At 46.0% G+C, this 20,721-nt stretch overlaps 1 protein-coding gene across 3 annotated transcripts in view; it reads right to left on the bottom strand.

The window, feature by feature from the left end:
- SMARCA5 (SWI/SNF related, matrix associated, actin dependent regulator of chromatin, subfamily a, member 5) overlaps positions 1-20,721 on the bottom strand; it is a 453,245-nt gene that overhangs the window by 198,362 nt on the left and 234,162 nt on the right. For all 3 annotated transcript variants that reach the window (XM_029599292.1, XM_029599470.1, XM_029599377.1), the window contains exons 12-13: positions 11,093-11,214; positions 10,789-10,941 (exon numbers count right to left, since the gene is read on the bottom strand). In XM_029599292.1, the coding sequence (XP_029455152.1) occupies positions 10,789-10,941; positions 11,093-11,214 (275 nt within the window). The remainder of the gene's footprint in view (positions 1-10,788; positions 10,942-11,092; positions 11,215-20,721) is intronic.

Here is a 20,721-nt window from a genome sequence, read left to right as displayed (position 1 = left end):
CTGACAAGCTAAAAAGTAACAAGCACCCCAGAGTTCTGAAGAAACACAAAAATGAAATTTCAGATCTATTAGTTAAAATTTGTAACCTATCATTAAATCATCCATTGTATCTGAAGACTAGAGGGTGGGCCAATGTAACCCCAATATTTAAAAAGGCTCCATGGGCAATCCGGGAAACTATATAGACCAGTGAGCCTGACTTCAGTGCTGGGAAAAATAGTGAAAACTATTCTAAAGATCAAAACCACAGAGCATATAGAAAGACATGGTTTAATGGGACACAGTCAGCATGCATTTACCCAAGGCAAGTCTTGCCTCACAAATCTGCTTCATGTTTTTGAAGGGGTGGATAAACATGAGATAGTAAATCTAGTGTATTTGGATTTTCAGAAGGCATAAGAGGCTTCTAAGAAAACTAAAGAGTCATGGGATAGGAGGTGGTATCCTTTCGTGGATTACAAACTGGTTGAAAGACAGGAAATAGTAGGATTAAATGGTCAATTTTCTCAGTGGAAAAAGATAAACAGTGGAGTGCCTCAGGGATCTGTACTTGGACCGGTGCTTTTCAATATATTTATAAATGATCTGGAAAGGAATATGACGAGTGAGAATCATATCTGCAGATGATACAAAATTATTCAGAGTAGTTAAATCACAAGCGGACTGTGAAACTGCAGGAGGGTCTTGTGAGACTGGAAGATTGGACATCCAAATGGCAGATGAAATTTAATGTGGACAAGGGCAAGGTGATGCATATAGGGACAAATAATCCATGCTGTAGTTACACGATGTTAGGTTCCTTATTAGGCGCTACCACCCAGGAAAAAGATCTAGGTGTCATAGTGGATAATACATTGAAATAGTCAGCTCAGTATGCTGCGGCAGTCAAAAAAGCAATGTTAGGAATTATTAGGAAGGGAATGGTGAATAAAATGGAAAATAGCATAACCCCTCTGTATCGCTCCATAATGAGACCGCACCTTGAGTACTCAAAAAAGATATAGTTGCGATGGAGAAAGTACATAGAAGGGCAACCAAAATGATAAAGGGGATAGAACAGCTCCCCTATGAGGAAAGGCTAAAGAGGTTAGGGCTGTTCAGCTTTGAGAAGGGGTTGAGGGGGTTATGATAGAGGTCTTTAAAATCATGAGAGGTCTAGAACGGGTAGATGTGAATCTGTCTAGGGGCATTCCATGAAGTTAGCAAGTAGCACATTTAAAACTAATTGGAGAAAATTTTTTCACTTAATGCACAATTATGCTCTGGAATTTGTTGCCAGAGGATGTGGTTAGTGCAGTTAGTGTAGCTGGGTTTAAAAAAAGGTTTGGATAATTTCTTGGAGGAGAAGTCCATTAACTATTAATCAAGTTGTCTTAGAGAATAGCCACTGCTATTACTGCTATCAGTTGCATGGGATCTATTTAGTGTTTGGGTACTTGTCAGGTACTTGCCAGGTACTTGTAGCTTGGATTGACCACTACTGGAAACAGGATGTTGGCCTTGATGGTCCCTTGGTCTGACCCAGTATGGCAATTTCTTATGTTCTTATATAACCCCCAATTACTCCAGAGATTAACATGGAAGCAACATGCTCGTTGAAACTGGAAACCCAGACCAGATCCAGAAAAGAGTGCATCTGGTCATTGCCGATTTGCTTTTCTGGGTCAGCTTTGGTCAGATCCACCAGCTGACCAGAGACAGATGCAGCAGAATACCTTCTTCTGTGTAGAGCTGCCAACTGTCACTTTGGGAAAATGATCTTGGAACCGTGGCCAACCCAAAAAGGGAAAGCACCCTTCCCAGTTACTGCAAGACAAAGATATGTCTCTTTTATTCAATATTTTGTTTTTATTCAGCAAAGATATTTGATGCCCTTCTTTTATCAGGATATGCAGCAATACACCATCAGGTCTAAGGACTTGAATTCTCCTTGTCACACTGCTATTACAACGATCATCAGTCTCCATCCTGAGGTGGAACAGAGCTGCTTCAGGTCCAGAATAGGATTAAATGTACCCTCCTTTGAGTACCAACCCTCACCTCACAGAGCACAGAACCACCTATATGCAGCAGAGACAAGTAGTCAGTATAGGTTCCCCTTATAAATGGATCGACAAGGGGAAACCATAAATACATCTGAAAAAAGAATGGGGAAACTTCAAGGTATAACCACCCCTAAAGATCCCTAAGACCCGCTGATCCAGAGTAATGTGGACCCACTTCCAGTAAATGGCAGATAACCACCTACCTAGCCTTTGTACAAGAGAATGGTCTCTCACATCTTCATTGGAAGGTCTGAAAACTTTTGTACCACCCCAAGACTTCATTCTTTCCCTCCCTTGGAGTTACGAAAGGACTGGAATCTACCAATGAGTCTGGACCGCTGGCCACAAACCAACCTACCCAGCTTCACATGCTTGCAATCTCTAAACAGCTCCAAGCCGGAGCTAGTCACAATGTCCTCTTAAGCTTGTCTTCAGGCAATCTGGGGACTTTCAATTCCCCCCACACTTTTACCAGCTTTTCTAAATCTTCTCCATAAAGATTTCCTTAGAAGGAACATTTGGTCTACCTTGCCTTGAAAATTTAACACACTGACTAGTTATATAGCCACAGCAAATGATGGGCAGCTACAATGGAAGCCACACTCCTAGCTGAAGCTCAGATCAATTCATATGAGACATCTGTTAAAAAAACAGGCCCCTAGTGCCATCTGAGCTGCATCTTCCAGGGTCATCCTCCCATATTCTAAAGAAATTTCCTCTGTGTGCTGAGACAAACACAATCTTACCCTAGCAATAATACTGCTGCACACAGCAGCCTATAGCACCAAGCCAGCAGCCTCAAAAGATCACTTAAGCAAGCTTCTTACTATCCTCAGCATCCCTCAGGGCAGAGCCCCCTTCCACAGGAATAGTGGTCCTCCCAGTGACAGCACAAACAAATGTGTCCACTTGAAGAAATTCAAACTTTTCCTTTTCCTGAGCCAGGTGATGATACAGCTTCACCTTAATTTTTAAAGGGGGTAAGACTAACTCTGGGGCATTCCATTACACAGAAATCAAATCTTTAACTATGCCACTAAAACTCTTTGAATGGTTTCCTTAAACTCAACATTATAGGGTCTTCTGAGTCCAGTATTCTTAGGAAGTGTAAAACTATAGGAGAAAGTACCTCTTTGTGGAACAACCAAACCATAGCTGAATTGTCCTCTTCCCTAGGGGAAGAGTCTTCTTTCAACTCTCCCAAAAGTGATAGATCCGAAAAATGCAGGATTTTCTCACTTCCCAATCCTCCTCTACTTTTCTCATTCTTTTGCTCTGGACTCCCAGGAATGCCTGAGGAGGGCGTTCTGTAGAAGTGAAACCCTGAACTGCACTCTGCCCTACAGAAAAGGGCCTGATACAAACACAAAGTGTGTGGGAATAGAGGCCCAGGAAGAGAAAGGAATCACTTATTAACCTAAAGGAAAAAGGGAGCTAATCCCCTTGTAACTCCACCCAGAGGAGTCTTGGATCAGACCGCTGAAGCATCAGAATGTTAGAACCAGTGTAGGAGGCCCTTACTCCAAGCTACTCCCTTTTCAAGGTCCAATATAGTCCACTGTTCCCACTGCAGCAGCAAGCATGCCTGTGGGAACAGCCTACAAATGACCCTACAGATGTGGCCCTCCTAGGGCAAACTAGCTCTCTCTTCCCCACCAGATTTACAAAGGCTTCTCTCTCTCAATGCCTGACATTGTGATCCACATACACTGTAAATTACTGAGCACTTCCTACATACCTAAAGAGATGCCATCGCTTCCTCACTCCTGCCTCCGTCCACAATTCCTCAGATGGCAAACTGTTCTTCTGATTTATGGTTATTGATTTCCCCTCCCTCCCCCCACACACAGCTTTAGCAAGCAGGAAACGTGCACAACCACAGGGCTTGGGGGGGGGGGGGGAAGAGAAGGAAGCCTAGTTTAGTCTTTATTTTTAAGGGAGGGAAAGACCACGGAAGTGGAAAGAAAAGGAATATGGCGGGAGAGGGGTCATTCCAGCAACTGTAGCCAGGAAGAACCTCATTCCAACAACTGAAGCCCCATGGTCCACTGGCTGTGGTCAACTGAAGGAGGGAGTATACTTAACACTTTCACCTCAGGAGCTGCCATTCAAATTTCTAAGTTTCTTCATCAGGCCTAACCAGGCCTCAAGCTCACAGCACAGTATGCTTGTCTGCCATTTGCTGGAGGTAGATAATATTGGCAGGCTGAGGTCAGTATGGGAGTCTAAGATATCATGTCAGCAAACATGTTAGTCTGACTCAATCTGCTGATTGGGAGATATAACCAACCTATGCATCTGGACTGCTCTGGCTGGACAAAGAGGAAGAAGGGCTTGTGGGTGAGAGAAGATAAACTAGGGGATGTGAAAAGGGCTGGAGGGATGATAGAGAAGGGGGTGGGCTGAGCTGAGGGATATAACAGTAGATCAGCTAGGAGTGGAAGCTGAGAGAGGGGATCAGCTGGCATGCAGGGAGGATGAGAATGGGGTGACTGTTGGAAGCAGATTGCACACTGCTAATTTGTTTTGGTCAATCTCTGGGGTCATGTGATTTTTTAAAGTGCTAAAATAGGGTCACTGGCTAAATGTTTGGAAAGCTCTGCTGTAGACAAAACTGATCTTGAGCTCTTAAGCCTTAACTGCTCGGGTCACTTGCATTACAACTGATTCAAGCAAACAGATTCTTCCCCCCCCCCCCCCCCCCCCACCACCAGCGGTGCTTTCAAAATACGAGGATTGACCATAACTTGGTTTCTAAGATAGTCAATCAAAATGGAAAAGCCGCATCTCTAAGAGCCAGAAGATTTTTGGCAGAACCAAAGGTTTCCTTCCCTAAAAAGGAAAGTTCATGCATGCCAGATAAGAAAATTACTTCTTACCTGCTAATTTTCGTTCCTGTAGTACTAAGGATCAGTCCAGACGGTGGTTATGTCCCCCGTCCAGCAGATGGAGTCAGAGTAAACTTTTGAGGGTGCTGGTATATAAGCTGGTGCACCCTCCTAGATCCTCAGTATCGAGAATATCAAAGCCAAGCCAGAGGACTGGACAGACCAAGGATGATGGATCAAGCATATGTGCAACTAGAGCAACTTAAACTGTGAACAAATTTATGCAACGTGCAATGAGAACTGTCGAACAGAACAACACACAAAAGACAACCACCCCCGGAAGGGGAAAGAGCAGAGAGCAGAGAACAGAAGGACAGTAGATGAGAGTCGAGCAGGTTCACACCGGGTGGGCGTCTGGACTGATCCTTAGTACTACAGGAACGAAAATTAGCAGGTAAGAAGTAATTTTCTTTTCCCTGTACGTACAGGATCAGTCCAGACGGTGGGATGTACCAAAGCTTCCCTAAACCGGGTGGGTCCCTGAGAACCCTGCTCGAAGTACCCTGTCCCCAAAAGAGCCAGACTCCGCTACCGGTACATGGAGTCTGTAGTGTCTGGAAAAAGTGTGGCGAGACTTCCAAGTCGCCGCCTGGCAGATTTCTTGTGTGGAGACGAGCTGAGACTGCGTGGGAAGCGACCTGGGCTCGCAAAGAATGCGCCTTGATGCCCGCCGGAGGATCCTTCCCGGAACCAATGTAAGCAGAAGCCACCGCCTCCTTGAGCCAGCGCGCGATGGTAGTCTTTGACGCCTGTTGGCCCTTTCTAGCACCGGACCAAAGTACGAAGAGATGATCGGAGACCCAAAATTCATTCGTCACCTCCAAATAGCGGAGAAGCGCCCTTTTAACATCCAGGCACCGAAGCGCCGCAGGGGTGTCCCCCGGGAAGGCTGGAAGTTCCACCACCTGGTTCATGGGAAACGAGGAGACCACTTTAGGCAAGAACGAGGGAACCGTTCGCAGGGAAACCCCGGAGTCCGTGAACCGCAGGAAAGGCTCCCTGCACGACAGCGCTTGTAGCTCTGAGATACGCCGTGCCGAGGCTATTGCAACCAGGAAAATAGTCTTTAGTGTGACGTCCTTGAGGGAAGCCAGACGCAAAGGCTCGAAGGGGAGCCCTCCCAGGGCCCGCAGCACCAAGTTGAGATTCCAGGAGGAGCAGAGAGGACGCACCGGCGGCCGCAAGTGCTTGACTCCCCTGAGGAACCGGGATATGTCCGGATGAGATGACGGGTCCGGCCTGCCCGAGGCGTGACCCAAGGACGCGAGTGCTGACATCTGCACTCTGAGCGAACTGTAGGAAAGACCTTTTTCCAGCCCTTCCTGCAAAAACGCCAGGATGGGATGGCGGGAAGCTGCGGTCGCGAGGGCACCCCGCGCCGAGCACCAAACCTCAAATACCTTCCAGACCCGCACATAGGCGACCGATGTTGAAGTCTTACGCGCCTTGAGGAGTGTGTCCACCACGGGAATAGCGTAGCCTTTGTTCAGGAGACCCCTCCTCTCAAAAGCCACGCCGCAAGACAGAAGGGTTCCGCCTGCTCCAAAAATACTGGGCCCTGATGAAGAAGGCGTGGGAGGTGCGCGAGTCGAAGTGGACCGTCCACCGACACGCCGAGAAGATCCGCGAACCATGGACGCCGCGGCCATTCCGGAGCCACCAGGATGACCCGACCGTGGTGCCGCTCCACCGTCCTTAGCACCTTTCCCACCAGGGGCCAGGGGGGAAAGAGAGTAGAATCTGAGTAGGCCAGGGGAGAACCAGAGCATCGACGCCTTCCGCGCCGCGCTCCCTTCTGCGGCTGAAGAACCGAGGAGCTTTTGCGTTGGAGGCGGACACCATGAGATCCATCGCCAGCATCCCCCACCGGCGGGAGATGAGCGACATCGCCTCAGAGAGAGACCATTCCCCCCGATCCAACACTTGACGATTCAGAAAGTCTGCTTGAATATTGTCCACCCCGGCGATGTGGGATGCCGCCAGTTGATCTAGGAAACGCTCCGCCCACGCCATCAGGCGCGCGGCCTCCCAAGCTACCAGACGGCTCCTGGTGCCTCCTTGCCGGTTGATGTAAGCCACCGTAGTCGCATTGTCCGAGAGGACTCTGACCGCTCGACCCCTGATCAGAGGCAGGAACTGCACGAAGGCCAGGCGAACCGCCATGGTCTCCAGGCGGTTGATCGACCAGGTAGACGGGTCCTTTGTCCACCAGCCCTGGGCCGAGCTCCTGAGACACACTGCTCCCCAACCGGACAGACTGGCATCGGTAGTGACCACTACCCAGTCCGGCGTCTCCAGGGAGCATCCTTGAGCTAGGTTCCTGGGATCCAGCCACCACCTCAAGCTGGACCTGGCGGACGGAGGAAGCAGGGACATTTGTAGAGGCCGCAGGTGTGCAAAGGCCCAGGGCACCAAGCTGATCGCGAACGCCATGGAGCCCAGGACCTGGAGATAATCCCACGCCGTGTGTGTCGGAAGAGAAGCAAACTGGATGATTTGATCCCGCAGAGATTGAGCCTTGTCCGGACGCAGGAAGACCTTGCCCAGAGCCTTGTCGAAACGCGCTCCCAGGAAATCCAACTGTTGGGCTGGCCGCAGGCTGCTCTTGCTGAAGTTCACCACCCAGCCAAGGGACTGCAGGAAGGCCACCACTCTGTCGACTGCCGCCCGTCCCTGCGGCAGAGACTTCGCTCGAATGAGCCAGTCGTCCAAGTAAGGGTGAACCAAAATGCCTTCCTTCCGGAGTGCGGCCGCTACCACCACCACCATAATCTTGGTGATGGTTCTGGGCGTGGTCGCCAGGCCGAAGGGCAGCGCCTGGAACTGAAAATGTTGACCCAAGATTTTGAAGCGAAGGAATCTGTGGTGGGCCGGATGGATCGGAATATGCAGATAAGCTTCCGTGAGGTCGAGGGAAGCTAGGAACTCCCCTTGATGCCCCGCCGCAATGACAGAGCGGAGTGTTTCCATGCGGAACTTGGAGACCCGGAGCATCTTGTTGATTTCCTTGAGGTCCAGAATGGGACGAAAGGATCCGTCCTTTTTGGGAACCACGAAGTAAATTGAATAATGCCCCGAGCCCACCTCTTCTGAGGGGACGGGCGAGATGGCTCCCAGGTTCAGCAGCCTGTCCAGCGTGTGTTGCACCCCCAGGCGCTTGAGACTTGACCCGCAGGGAGAGAAGATGAACCGGTCCCTGGGAGACCGAACAAATTCCAACGCGTAACCGTCTCTTAGGATGTCTAGGACCCATTGGTCCGTGGTGATGTTGGTCCATTCCTCGCGAAACAAAGCTATGCGACCTCCAATCCGGGGCAGCGAGGAGTGGACTGGCCTGGCATCATTGTGAGGGCTTGCCTGAGGCTCCCTGTGTCGAGGAGTCCCTGGCGGGTCTGCGACCCCGAAAGGGCCGAGTCCACGTTTGCGACCTGGTGGATGGTGTCCTAGGGCCCTGCGGCCTGGAGCCTCGGTAACACCTCTGAGCGCGGTAGCGATTCCTGGTAGTTCCAGAAGGCGGACGAAAACCACGCTGTCGATCCTCAGGCAATCTGTGGACCGAATTTTCCCCCAGGGTCTTGATGATCTGATCGAGGTCCTCGCCAAAGAGAAATCTGCCCTTGAAGGGCAGAGCTCCCAGACTCGCCTTGGAGGAGGCGTCCGCTGCCCAGTTCCTGAGCCACAGGAGGCATCTGGCGGAAACAGCCGATGCCATGGTCCTCGCCAGGACCCGCAGCAGGTCGTGCAACGTATCTGCCCCGTAAGCAATGACCGCCTCCAGACGGTCTGCCTGGGCCGCCTCCTCTGGTGGTAACTGTTGAGAGGTGAGGAGCTGTTGAACCCATCGAAGCCCGGCTCTCTGGGTCAGAGAACCGCAGATAGCCACCCGGACCCCCAGCGCCGAGACCTCAAAGATCTTCTTGAGGGCAACCTCCAGCTTTCTATCCTGTATATCCCGAAGCGCAGTGCCCCCTGTGACCGGGATTGTAGTTCTCTTCGTGACGGCGGACACCGCCGAATCAACCTTGGGGACCTTGAGAAGGTCCAGGAAGTCCCCCGGTAGAGGATAGAGCTTGTCCATAGCCCTGCCGACCCGAAGGGACGCCTCCGGGTTATCCCACTCCCTCACGAGAAGCTGGAGAAATGAATCGTGAATGGGAAAGGTCCTTGCCAGGGGGCGCAGGCCTGCCAAGACAGGATCACCCTTGGTGGTAGCGGAGGCTACAGAAGGAGCTCAATGGGAGGGTCGAGGTCCAGTTCCTTGAGAACGTGGGGAATGAGATCCGCCAATTCCTCTTTGCGAAAGATGCGAAGGACCCGCGGGTCATCGCATTCCAGGTGCGCTGTCAAGCTCAAATAGTCATCCACTTGTGACAAAGGGTCGCCCCCCAGGTCCGGCGAGGGCGACGGGCCACCTAGGAAGAGAGGTATATTAAGGGGCAACCTGGAGCCGCCCCCCACGGTCCCTGGTACCGACGCCATAGCGCCCGAGGTCCTGGGGGCCTTGGCGGGGGGAGGAGAGACAACTGACCCCCCCTGTGGATTCAGGCTCTGTAAATAAGCCTGGTGCATAAGCACCACGAAGTCCGCCGAAAAACTGAGCGGCCCCGCTGAGGGGGGGGCAGGGGGTCCCTGGTGAGCCCGGACGTGGAAGGCAGAGGCCCCGAATCCGAGATCGGGGGCGCGGACGGCAAGAAATCTTCAGTCGGCTCCTCCGTGTCTGAGCCCACGCTGCCTTCTAGTTCTAAGATGGCCGCCGCTCCCGCCAAAGACGGGGGCGGGGCTACCCCTCGAGGCCCGCGGCGCTCCGAGCGCGGCGGCGAAATTGTCGGTGGGGCGGCGCTCGCCTCCCCCCCCGGGGAGGCACCGGCCACGTGGACCGTCCCTCGAGGCGCCGTGACCCGGGCCACCGCAGGACGGACAGCGAGCGCGTTGCATCGCGCGAGGCCCAAGTCGGACGCAGCACACCGAGCGTGTAGAAGCTGGGGATCGCAGCGCGGGAGGAGCGGGCTCGCCGTGCCCTCAGTCAACCGCCCAAACACCCTCAACCCCAGGGGCAGCAGGGGAATGGGACCTCCGTGCCGCCTGCGGCCCCGGGAAATGAAACGTCGCAGGGCCGCGGGGGAGGTGAGACGCCGCGAAGGAAAGGAGGGGAGAGGCTGGCCCCACCAGCATCCACCTCAGGCTGCACCGAACCTGTGCTGAAAAGAAAAGAAACACAAGCAAAAACAAACTACCCCAAGCTTACCCCTGAAGATCACAAGGAGAGTGAGAGGAAAATAAAGGAGGTAAGAGGCAGTCCTGATGGCAGGATGAGCAGAGGGGCCAAGGAAACCGGCTTCCCTCTGACAGGAACAAATCTTTCCTTTTTTTTTTTTTTTAAATAACTTGATCCATCAAAAGAAAGAGAGAAAAATAAGTATATATAGCGTAAAACCACTAATTAGGGGAAACAAGAGATCCCCTCCTCACATCTGCTGGAGTCAGAGAGATACTGGGGATCTAGGAGGGTGCACCAGCTTATATACCAGCACCCTCAAAAGTTTACTCTGACTCCATCTGCTGGACGGGGGACATAACCACCGTCTGGACTGATCCTGTACGTACAGGGAATTCATTATTTTATCAACTTGCTAGGTTAATGTAATATTTTGTTCTGCCTACTCGTCCACTGTGATCTCTGAAGTGCTACATGCAACTTTTAATAGCTAAAGTATTTAAAAAAAAAAAAAAAGCACCACCTCACAGAATCAGATATTAAAACTAGGCACAATGTCACTGTTCCAAGGTAAACAAAGGAAGATGCATAATTTTTTTTTAACTGCTTAAAACAGATTCTTAAAAAAAAAAATACAAACCATAGCTTGAAGATCAACTTGTGGATTCCAGTCTGAATCATACAAAATGACAACATCGGCAGTAGCAAGGTTTATTCCAAGACCACCAGCACGCGTGCTAAGCATAAATATAAACTTCGTGCTATTAGGCAAATTGAATGCATTGATTGATTCCTGTTCAAAACAAGAGAGAAATTAGTTAAGAATATGTATATATTTAGTAAAAAAATATATATATATTTAGTAAAAAAAAAAAAGATATATTTAATAAAAAAAGATATTTAGTAAAAAAAAAAAGAAAAGAAAAGCAGCTATCTATACTTACTTGTCTTTCTTCATGAGGAGTCTGTCCATCCAGTCTGCAGTACTCGTAATTTCGCCACATACAGTAATCTTCTAGGATGTCCAATACCCTAGTCATCTGACTGAAGATCAACACACGAGAATCTGGGGGTTTTTTTGCAGACAAAAGAAATTTTATTTTTTTGATTTTGATGCTGCCTTTCAGCTATTTCAAAGCAGATTACATTCAGGTACTATAGGTATTTCCCTATCCCCCACTGGGGTCACAATCTAAGTTTGCACCTGATACAATAGAGGGTGAAGGGACTTGCCCAAGGTCATAGTATTGGGATTTGAATTCTGGCTTCCCTGGTTCATAGCCTGCTGCTCTAACTACTACGCTACTCCTTCACTCTTAATGATTATAAATTAAAGCAGTAGTAATAATTATATAGCAGATGTCAGCAAATAAACATTTGGTCAACTCCTCCAAATACTGTGATCAGTTGACTGTCATACAAACGACCACATTCTCTGTTCCAGCTGTGACCACTACCCTTCCTTACCCTATTACTAATGTGGTGGGAGATGGAGTATGTTGCTCCTTCTCCCTAATTAAGAATCATAGCCAAGTCAGATTGCATTCCTTCCTAGGAAAAGTTCATCTCCTCCCAATTGTATCTAAGAACATACCATCTTTCATGTTGGTTGGTTGACTGTGCATCCTCTTAAGAATTTGAAGCAGCTATATCTCTGTTCTGCACAAGTTGGCTTCTTATGCCATTCTTTTAGTTCCTCTATTGTTCAGTGTAATTGAGCATATAGGTTTTCATAAAGAGTTGAACGCCTCCATTTCTTTTGTCTGCTGCTCCCCAAACAGCTATTACCACCGCCCTTTATATCTATCCCAAACATGCTTATATTCTACCAAATTTTAGGTAATTATCACCGCTGCTGGAAGACTATTCCAAACATCTGCCAGTTTCAGTATTTTCCTCCTAGTTCTGCTGAGATTTCCATCTTTCCCTTGTCTTTGAATGTATTTTCATTTTTATGGCAAGTAACTTCAGATTAAAGAGGAGATGATAAATCATTCAGTGTTTCTAACATTCCCTTTTCCCTTCTCTCTTCCAGAAGTACATTTTGAAGTTCTTTAAGTCTCTCTGGGTAGGATTTCCAGACTGTATTATTTGGTAGCCTCTCTTTGAACTGCTTACATTCCATCTAGGTCTGTCTGTGTTCAGTTCTAGAGACCATACCCTCAATCTTTAAGGTGATGTCTCATAAGGGCAACATTACATCTTTTTTCTTGCTAGTGATACATCTTATATAGCTGAGAATACAGTTAGCTTTCCCTGTTTTATTACTCTGGCAACGTTCAGGATATCTAAGAGGATTACCCCTCAGTCCCTTTCCTATTTGGCAGTTTCCAGTTCTTAGTCTACCTAAATGAGAAGTGACTGATTGATATCTCCATACCTACATAATTTTATTGCTTTGAAGCACAACTTCCAAACCAATGATCATTCTAATTTTTTTTGGTCTTATTTTTGCACCCTCCCCCAGTGTTTATCCTGTTACAGTATTGTGTCATCTGGAAAGGAAAAATTACATTCCTACCTGAAAATTTCCTCGAGTCCAGCCAGACCAGTCCAGACACATGGGTTTAAGCCTCCCAACCAGCAGATGGAGACAGGCTTGCTGGCATCACCTTCTATAGATTCCTGTGTTGATCTCAGCTTGCCAATTTTCTATATAACAAGCTAAGAAATATTTTTAATACAGTAAACCTTTCCCTCACCTCCTATGCCACATACAGTATTCTAAGATGTCCAATACCTTAGTCATCTGACTGAAGAGAGCTTCCAAGGGAAAACAAAAGAAAAATGGAAGACATATCCCACATTCCTTGAAAAGGTTTATTACCTTAATATTCAATGTGCTGATTAGCACACACAAGCAGTTATTCTGAAAATGAATCAGGAGTATATACTTGGCAGAACAGGGAGGGGTTCTGGACTGGTTTGCTGAACTCAAGGAAATGAAATTATCAGGTAAGAATTAATTTCTCCTGCCTCTTCATCCAGTCAAACCAGTCCAGATGCATAGGATATACCCAAGCTATCCTTCTATTGGATGGGACGCTGCCAAGTCTGCTCTCAGGAATTTTAAACCAAAGGAAGCCCCTTCCCTGGCTCCAAGGTTGAGATGATAGTGCTTCAAAAAAATTGCAAGGAAGACAAAGTTGTCACTCTGCAAATCTCCAAAAGCAACAGCAGGCTAAGTTCTGTCCAGGAAGCCACCTGTATCCTGGTAGAATATGCCCTCAATTTCTTGGGAACCGGAAATATCTTTGACATATAAGCCCTCCCCTATCACTTGTTTTATCTGCCTATATCAAAGTCACTCTAGGCCAAGTACAAAGGATAAAACAGTGGGTTAAAACAAGTTACATGATATAGTACTTTACAATAAAAATAATTACCAGTAAAATTGATTATAGCTGCATTACAAATACAATTCTTTATTAAAAGCTTCCCTATAAAAGATTGCTTCATGCTGCTTCCTCAAGATTTTGTTAATCCAGCGAGCTATTGAAGCCTTCAAAGTTCCTTCACCATTTCTAGAACCACTAAATAGTAGAGATGTGAATCGTGTGCCAGATTGTCTTAACGATCAGATTCGGCTGGGGGAGGGGGGGGAATCTGATCGTTAAGATATGTGAATTGGAATAGTTTCATTCAGTGTTTCTAACATTCCCTTTTCCCTTCTCTCTTCCAGAAGTACATTTTGAAGTTCTTTAAGTCTCTCTGTGTATAATAATAATAGGGGCTGATGAGTAAAGTGGCCGGCACCATCTTTAAAGATGGCGCCGGCAATCCAGTCACATGGTAGGAGCACTGGATGGCCGGCGCCATCTTTAATAATAGGGGCTGAGTGCTCCTACCATGTGATAGGGGCCGGCCAATGGCACGGATACCCTGTTACATGGTAAGGGCAAAGGGGCATCAGCCCCTATTATAATAATAGGGGCTGATGAGTAAAGTGGCCGGCGCCATCTTTAAAGATGGCGCCGGCAATCCAGTGCTCCTACCATGTGACAGGGGCCGGCCAATGGCACTGATACCCTGTCACATTGTAAGGGCAAATGGGCATCGGCGCCCTTTTTTTTTTTTTTTTTTAAAGAACAGCTGATGCCGCGAAATCTCTCCCCGAGGCCCCCCTGGATCTCTCCTCTCCCCGAGGCCCCCCTGGACCACCAGGTAATTTTAAAAGGTTTTGGGGGGGGGGGGGGGGGGTCGATTTAAAGGGTTGGGTGTTTTGTTTTTTTTTTTTTTTTAGTGGCGCGGGCCTCCCTAGCGATGTGAATTGGATCGGGAGGGTGGGGGGTCGATTTAAAGGGTCGGGCTTCCCTAGCGATGTAAATTGGATCGGGAGGGTGGGGGATCGATTTAAAGGGTCGGGTGGGTTTTTTTTTTTTTGTTTTTTTTGTTTTTTGTTTTTTTTTTAAATCGGGCCATCGGTGCCATTTTAATTAGTGGCAGCTAAAATGGCGCCGATGGCCCGAGAGCGGGAGATCGCGCCGGGGGGCCCCCCCCCCCCACTGGACCACCAGGTAACTTAACATTTTGGGGGGGGTTCGGGAGGGTGGGGGAGGGTAAGGAATTGGTTTTAAAGGGTCGGGGTGGGTTTAGGGGTTGTTTTGGTGTGCCGGTTTTCCTGCCCTCCCCCAAATAATTCCCGTGCCCTATTTAACGATACAATACAAATGCCCCTGACGATAAATCGGGGGGCATTTGTATTGTATCGTGCACTCTAACGATTTTGGAGGATTTTAAAATTATCTGACAATAATTTTAATTGTTCAAAAACGATTCACATCCCTACTAAATAGAACAAAGTGATGCTTGGAAGTACTGAAATTATTAGTGACCTGTAAATACCACATAACTCCTCTCCTAACATCTAAATGATGAAGCTGAGCATACTCTTCTCCACAGAGTCCCTTTGAAAAGAAGGGAAACATACTATCTGGTTAAGATGAAAAGAGCAAAACCACCTTTAGGGAGGCACAAAGAAACCTTGTGAATCTTCACCACCTTGTCTGAAAATCCCTCCAACTCTGAAATTTAAAATAAATAAAGATCAAGCGAGCTTTTGCCCTTCTGCTCCACGGGAGGTTTCTGTCCTCCCTGAGCTCACCTTAGGACACCTGCATTACGGTTTGACAGGTGTACCGCCCCCGTCAAGCTCCCCACCTGCCACTGTCCCCGGAATGGAATAGACTGCTACCAAAACACACTGGTTTAAGAGTAAACAGCTTGGGGGGAGGACAAGATAGCAGCGAGTTGAGGATGCTGGTTTTTTTGCGGTCTGCTGTTAAAGTTTTGTTTCCTTTCTAATGGCTCCGAAAAGAAAAGGGAAGGTGCAAGTTTTCCCTTACAAACCTACTCACCTCCCGGGACAGCAAATTATAACACCTTTTGCGTCCCCTGTTTCTGTTCTGTCTGGTGGCCAGTTCTCCGTTGCTGGGTCTGAGGGAGCATCAGCCCAACTAGAAGAGGTGGTTTCCCTCAGCCCCTAACCTCAAGAGTCTCTGCTGTCAGTCGGATGTGCTTCCTCTCAGAGTACAGTACTGTCACAGGAGTATGAAGTCTCTGCAGCCAGTGCGGTAGGGAGGCCAAGGAGATGTTGCTGTCCGCACAATCTCTGCAGAAGTTGGGAGCGTCTCTTCCTGATTTAGCTGCAGTTTCTTCAGAGAATGATACTGCTGCGCTGCAGATCTTGCTGGATGGCATTTCTTCAATGGCTTCTTTGTCCTCTGGGCAGTCTTTTCCCATTGGTGAGTTCCCCCAACTCTTTCATAAACCAGCAGAAGTAACAATGGATTCCCTTTGGGACATGATTGCTAAGTTTGGCCAAATTCTTTGTGCCTCTAAGTAAAATGGATCTTCTTACTTTAAAAATTGAGCCCCATTTATCCAGGCTCGAACTACAAGTTCCCCTATGAGGAAAGGCTAAAGAGGTTAGGGGTTCTTCAGCTTGGCGAAGAGATGGTTGAGGGGGGGGATATGATAGAGGTCTTTAAAATCATGAGAGGTCTAGAACAGGTAAATGTAAATCAGTTATTTACTCTTTTGGATAATAGAAGGACTAGGGGACACTCCATGAAGTTAGCATGTAGTACATTTAAAACTAATCTGAGAAAATCTTTTTCACTCAACGCACAATTAAACTTTGAAATTTGTTGCCAGGGGATGTGGTTAGTGCAGCTGGGTTTAAAAAAGGTTTGGATAAGTTCTTGGAGGAGAAGTCCTTTATCTGGTATTAATCAAGTTGTTTTAGAGAATAGCCACTGCTATTACTAGCATGAGAACTACTTAGTGTTTTGGTACTTACCAGGTACTTGTAGCCTGGATTGGCCACTGTTGGAAACAGGATGCTGGGTTGATGGACCCTTGGTCTGACCCAGTATGGTATGTTCTTATGAGATCTTATGACTAATTCAAGGGGTTCAAACTGCTTTTTTGCAAGAACAAGGAGCATGTCTCGATGAAATGAAGCTCTGGAGAATTCCACTAAAAAAATTACTTTTTTTGTATTGAATTTTTCAAAGATCATGGGTGAATTACCCTTGATTACTTTAAAAGAAATATTTAGTAGAAAGCTTGCATTTTGCTCCAGAGACACTTCTTTCTGTGAATAAGCTTTTTTTTTTTTTTTTTTTTGCCATCTTCATTTCAACCCAATGTTGCTTCTGGTCAAGAGGCTCCTGTAGTTTCCTCTTTAAACCTAATGGGCTTTTTAGAATAGTCTTCTCCAGAAATCATTGAAAGGACTATTCTGTTTTTTTTTTTCTGAAGTTAGTTAAGTAAAAAGCTTATTTTCAGAATTTAAATGTCTATTTTCTGGGTCAAAAAATTGAGAGTTTTCCCCAATATTTCTCGATTGACACAGCAAAGAAGAAAGGCCTTTCTGGACCTTAGAAGACATACTTTGTCTTTAGGAGCCTCATTCGTTTTGTGTTACCCCTGTAAATGTTGTAAAATATTGTTCAGAGTTTTTTTTTCTCCAGAACAGCTGAAATTGTTTATTGAGGCTCATAAGATGTTATCTTCTCCTCATCCACTAGGGAACCAATGATCTCTTGTTATTGGTATAACAGAATTGGCTCATCAGTGCATTAGCCTTAAATTTTCCTATTTTCTCCTATATTTTCCTCCTCCCCTTTATTTCTCCTTGTTTCCTTTTTCAGAGGTTGCATATATTGTATATTTCTATATACTTATATATATATTTATAGTTTCAGCTTCACCTTTCAGTAGTTTAAAAAAAATGTATACTCATTAGCTGGTACTACTGAAGGGACTAGAGGGAGTTCTAGCAGTACATGGTCCCTTCCAGAGGCGGCTCTGCATCCTCTCTTCCACAGGCCTCTTCTGTGTATTTGTTTTCTGCACTTCTCTTCTCATATCATTCCTCATTATTGCTCTACCTCTCTCCTTCTGTGGCTTTATAGTGCCTCCCTCCTCCTCTCTGAGATCAGTGTGAGGGGATACTTTCCAAGCTGCCTCTTCTGTTGTGAGTGAGAAATGTCCCTTTACTTGGTGCTACCACAGATGCATCTTTTTGAGCAATGGAGAAGACATATTGTGAAAAGCACTTTTCCCTCACCAGTCATCAAATCTAAGTTTACATTCATGACTTGGTAACCACAGGTTTCACAACCTGTGTTGGAATTAATAATCTGATTGGTTGTAATACACATCTACAAAGCCATTTTGTCTAGGATTCATCCTCTGTTTTAAAATCAGATGGATATATTCTTATAGCAAGCAGTCCTGTTAAATGGAATCTGCTGTACTGTATCCTGCCAGAAATTAAATGCTATCAAATCTGTATTGCATTTAGCTTTAATTCAGAGAACAGATGATTTATGCAATTGTACTTAACCAGGAGGAAAATGTGAATTTCTGTTGATTTAGTTCCTTTAATCACATAAATGATCTTAATTTGATAAATTGAAGTTTTACTCATGTAAGTATTAAAGCAGAGATACTTTGTGCAATAGTTCTTAATGTTTGTATGTTAAAATGGTGGTGATTAAAAAAAAAATCTCTGAAGATGGTCATTGCTGTGAGTGTTTGGTTTTTTTTTTTCCTAGATAGCCTTCACAGATCCACCCAAGAGAGAACGGAAAGCCAATTATGCTGTGGATGCTTATTTTAGGAAAGCTCTGTGTCAGCGAGCCCAAAGCACCAAAGGTAGATGAGCTCAGTAGTGGTTCTTGAAATGATGGAAACACTCCAATTAGGGAAATGGACAGTGGGCATGAAATGAGCATCTGTTGAATCATTTTGCCACTAAATCAGATAAGTGGTAGACGGGAAATGGTTTTTTTTAGGGAGGAGTTATTTATCTGTTTAAGTTAGCTGGATAAGTGCAGATAATCAGACTTATCCAGTTGAGTTAACTGCATAAATTAGTCTTATCTAGCCAACTAGAATTTTTTTAAAATTTATTTATGCATATTTCCCATACATTTCAAGAAAAACACTTGAAAGTGAAATCATATGAAAGACAGAAAAAGAAAAAAAAAATAAGAAAGGTATTCAATTCACCAACCAAAGAAAAAGGAATTGTCAGCCTCAAATTTCAAGTCCTCTACATAAAAATTCCAATATCACGTCTTCAGGAAAACATTTCCCATTAAAGGAAAAGAAAAGGTAATGACTAGCAACAGAGGTCATATACAATATTGAGAGACTATCATAAACAAACTTCCTAAGTAATATCAGGAGAAGAAAAAGTAACAGGAGATTTGTTACTCAAAAAAGATAGCAGTTGTGATTGTAAAAAAAAAAAAAAATGCATTCATATACTTAATACAATTGCAAGGATACTTTAAAATAAAAGCCTCTAACTCTAGAACTTTGGGTTACAATAATAAAAATTGCTTCCTTCGCTTCCGAGTTTGCCGTGCAAGGTCTGGGAAAGCATAGACAAACTCAGGAAAGGTTCTAAGCGATGACAGAAAAGCATTCTAAGAATCCAATCTTTATCAGATTCTAAAAGAAGAGACAATATCAATGTAGCTGGGTTTAACCAGATCCTTCTGGGATATTTCCAAAACTGCAGTTAAAATTAATGGTGACTTCATCACAGGAGAGAGGACCTGCATATCATTTGGATTGGCAATTTCCTTCTTGAAAGGGGGAATATAATAGACTTTTGAAACTAATAGAAATGTCTGTTCCGGAATCTTCAAAATGTCTGAGATATTTCTTTTGGAGCAACAGTTAGATCTCTGGGAAAATTAATAAAATGGAGGTTCCTCTCTCTCGAGTCTGACCCTTGTGCTTCCACAGGATTTACTGGGGGAAGTCGCTCATCTGGGGACAAAGATCGATAGCTTAGGGAGGGGGCCAGATACTACCTCTTCCCGGTCTTCATCAGCGAGCACAACCCCGGAGCCAGACCTCCCTGGCTAACATGAGTGTCCATCGGGCCAAGCAAAACACTAGGAGGAGGAAGAGAGTTGTTCCCGCTCTCTGGCCTTTCTTTTCCTTCCAGAGTGAGGTATTGCAAGGAAAGATTTTAGAGCCCGCAGGGCAGCCTCAGGCACATCCAGCTATGTCAGCCTTCTTGGAATCCCAGCCCCAACCTAAATCCTATCCATTGGTGTCACTATGTTTTGGATGGCGTTCCAGCCTCCAGAGGCTCTAACTAGAGATTTTTATGGGGATATTCAAAGGCATAGCTGTGCTGCTGAATAACCCTTGTAAGTTAGCCGGATAAGTCTTATCCTGCTGGCTTACTTAGCCATCTAATTTTGAATATCTTCCTCACAGATTTTATTTAATGGTTTAAAAAGATTTATAATTCATACTCTCCAAATGTTGGGGTGGGGTACAATTAAACATACATAAAACTCAGAAAATACATCTATTGAAAAGACAAGAAAAACTGGCATGTACTGACTCTCTCACAACAGCCCAAGTATGCTTCACTCCCTGATGAAAACAAAAAATATCCATATGAGAGAAGGTTTTCCCCCCTCCATCAGCAGCTTCTGAAACAGACAATAGCCACTACCTACACTTTTAGGGAGTTAAGGATGAACCCTTATCCAATACACCCTGCAGCAATTCTAACAGACCACACCTTCTCTCATTGAGATCTTCCAAACCTCAAAATTTCCAGACTCTCACATATGCCAAGGATATGGAAATTTTCTTGTACCACAAAAGAGTACTTACAATTTCCTGAGAATATCCCTTCTCTGACAGATGAGCCCTTTCAAGGACCAAGCCATAAGACAAAAGCGAGCTGGATCCTAATGAACCACTGCTCCTGAACAATAGAATCCTGTCCAGCATACTCACTAGATCTGCATTTCCAGGGACACTTTGCCCAATCAGACACTACCAATAACACTAGCCCTTGATGTCTGGGAATCTTCTGAAAGTCTCTGCATAGAAGAGGCTATGGAGAGAACAACTAAAGACAATCCTAACTGGCTAAGTTTGAATCAGGGAATCCAAACCAGATTATCTTCTTACCTTTTGTCCAACTGAAAAATCCTTACACCTATACACTGCTGCTGACCACCATCAAATCCACCACACTGGTTCTCCCCATTTGGTCATAACTTGGTAGAATGCCACCTGG

This window comes from Rhinatrema bivittatum, chromosome 1, assembly GCF_901001135.1.
Source record: "Rhinatrema bivittatum chromosome 1, aRhiBiv1.1, whole genome shotgun sequence".
Classification (NCBI taxonomy): domain Eukaryota; kingdom Metazoa; phylum Chordata; class Amphibia; order Gymnophiona; family Rhinatrematidae; genus Rhinatrema; species Rhinatrema bivittatum.
The sequence above is the reverse complement of the archived record's forward strand: the minus strand, read 5'-3'. Positions and strand labels throughout refer to the sequence as shown.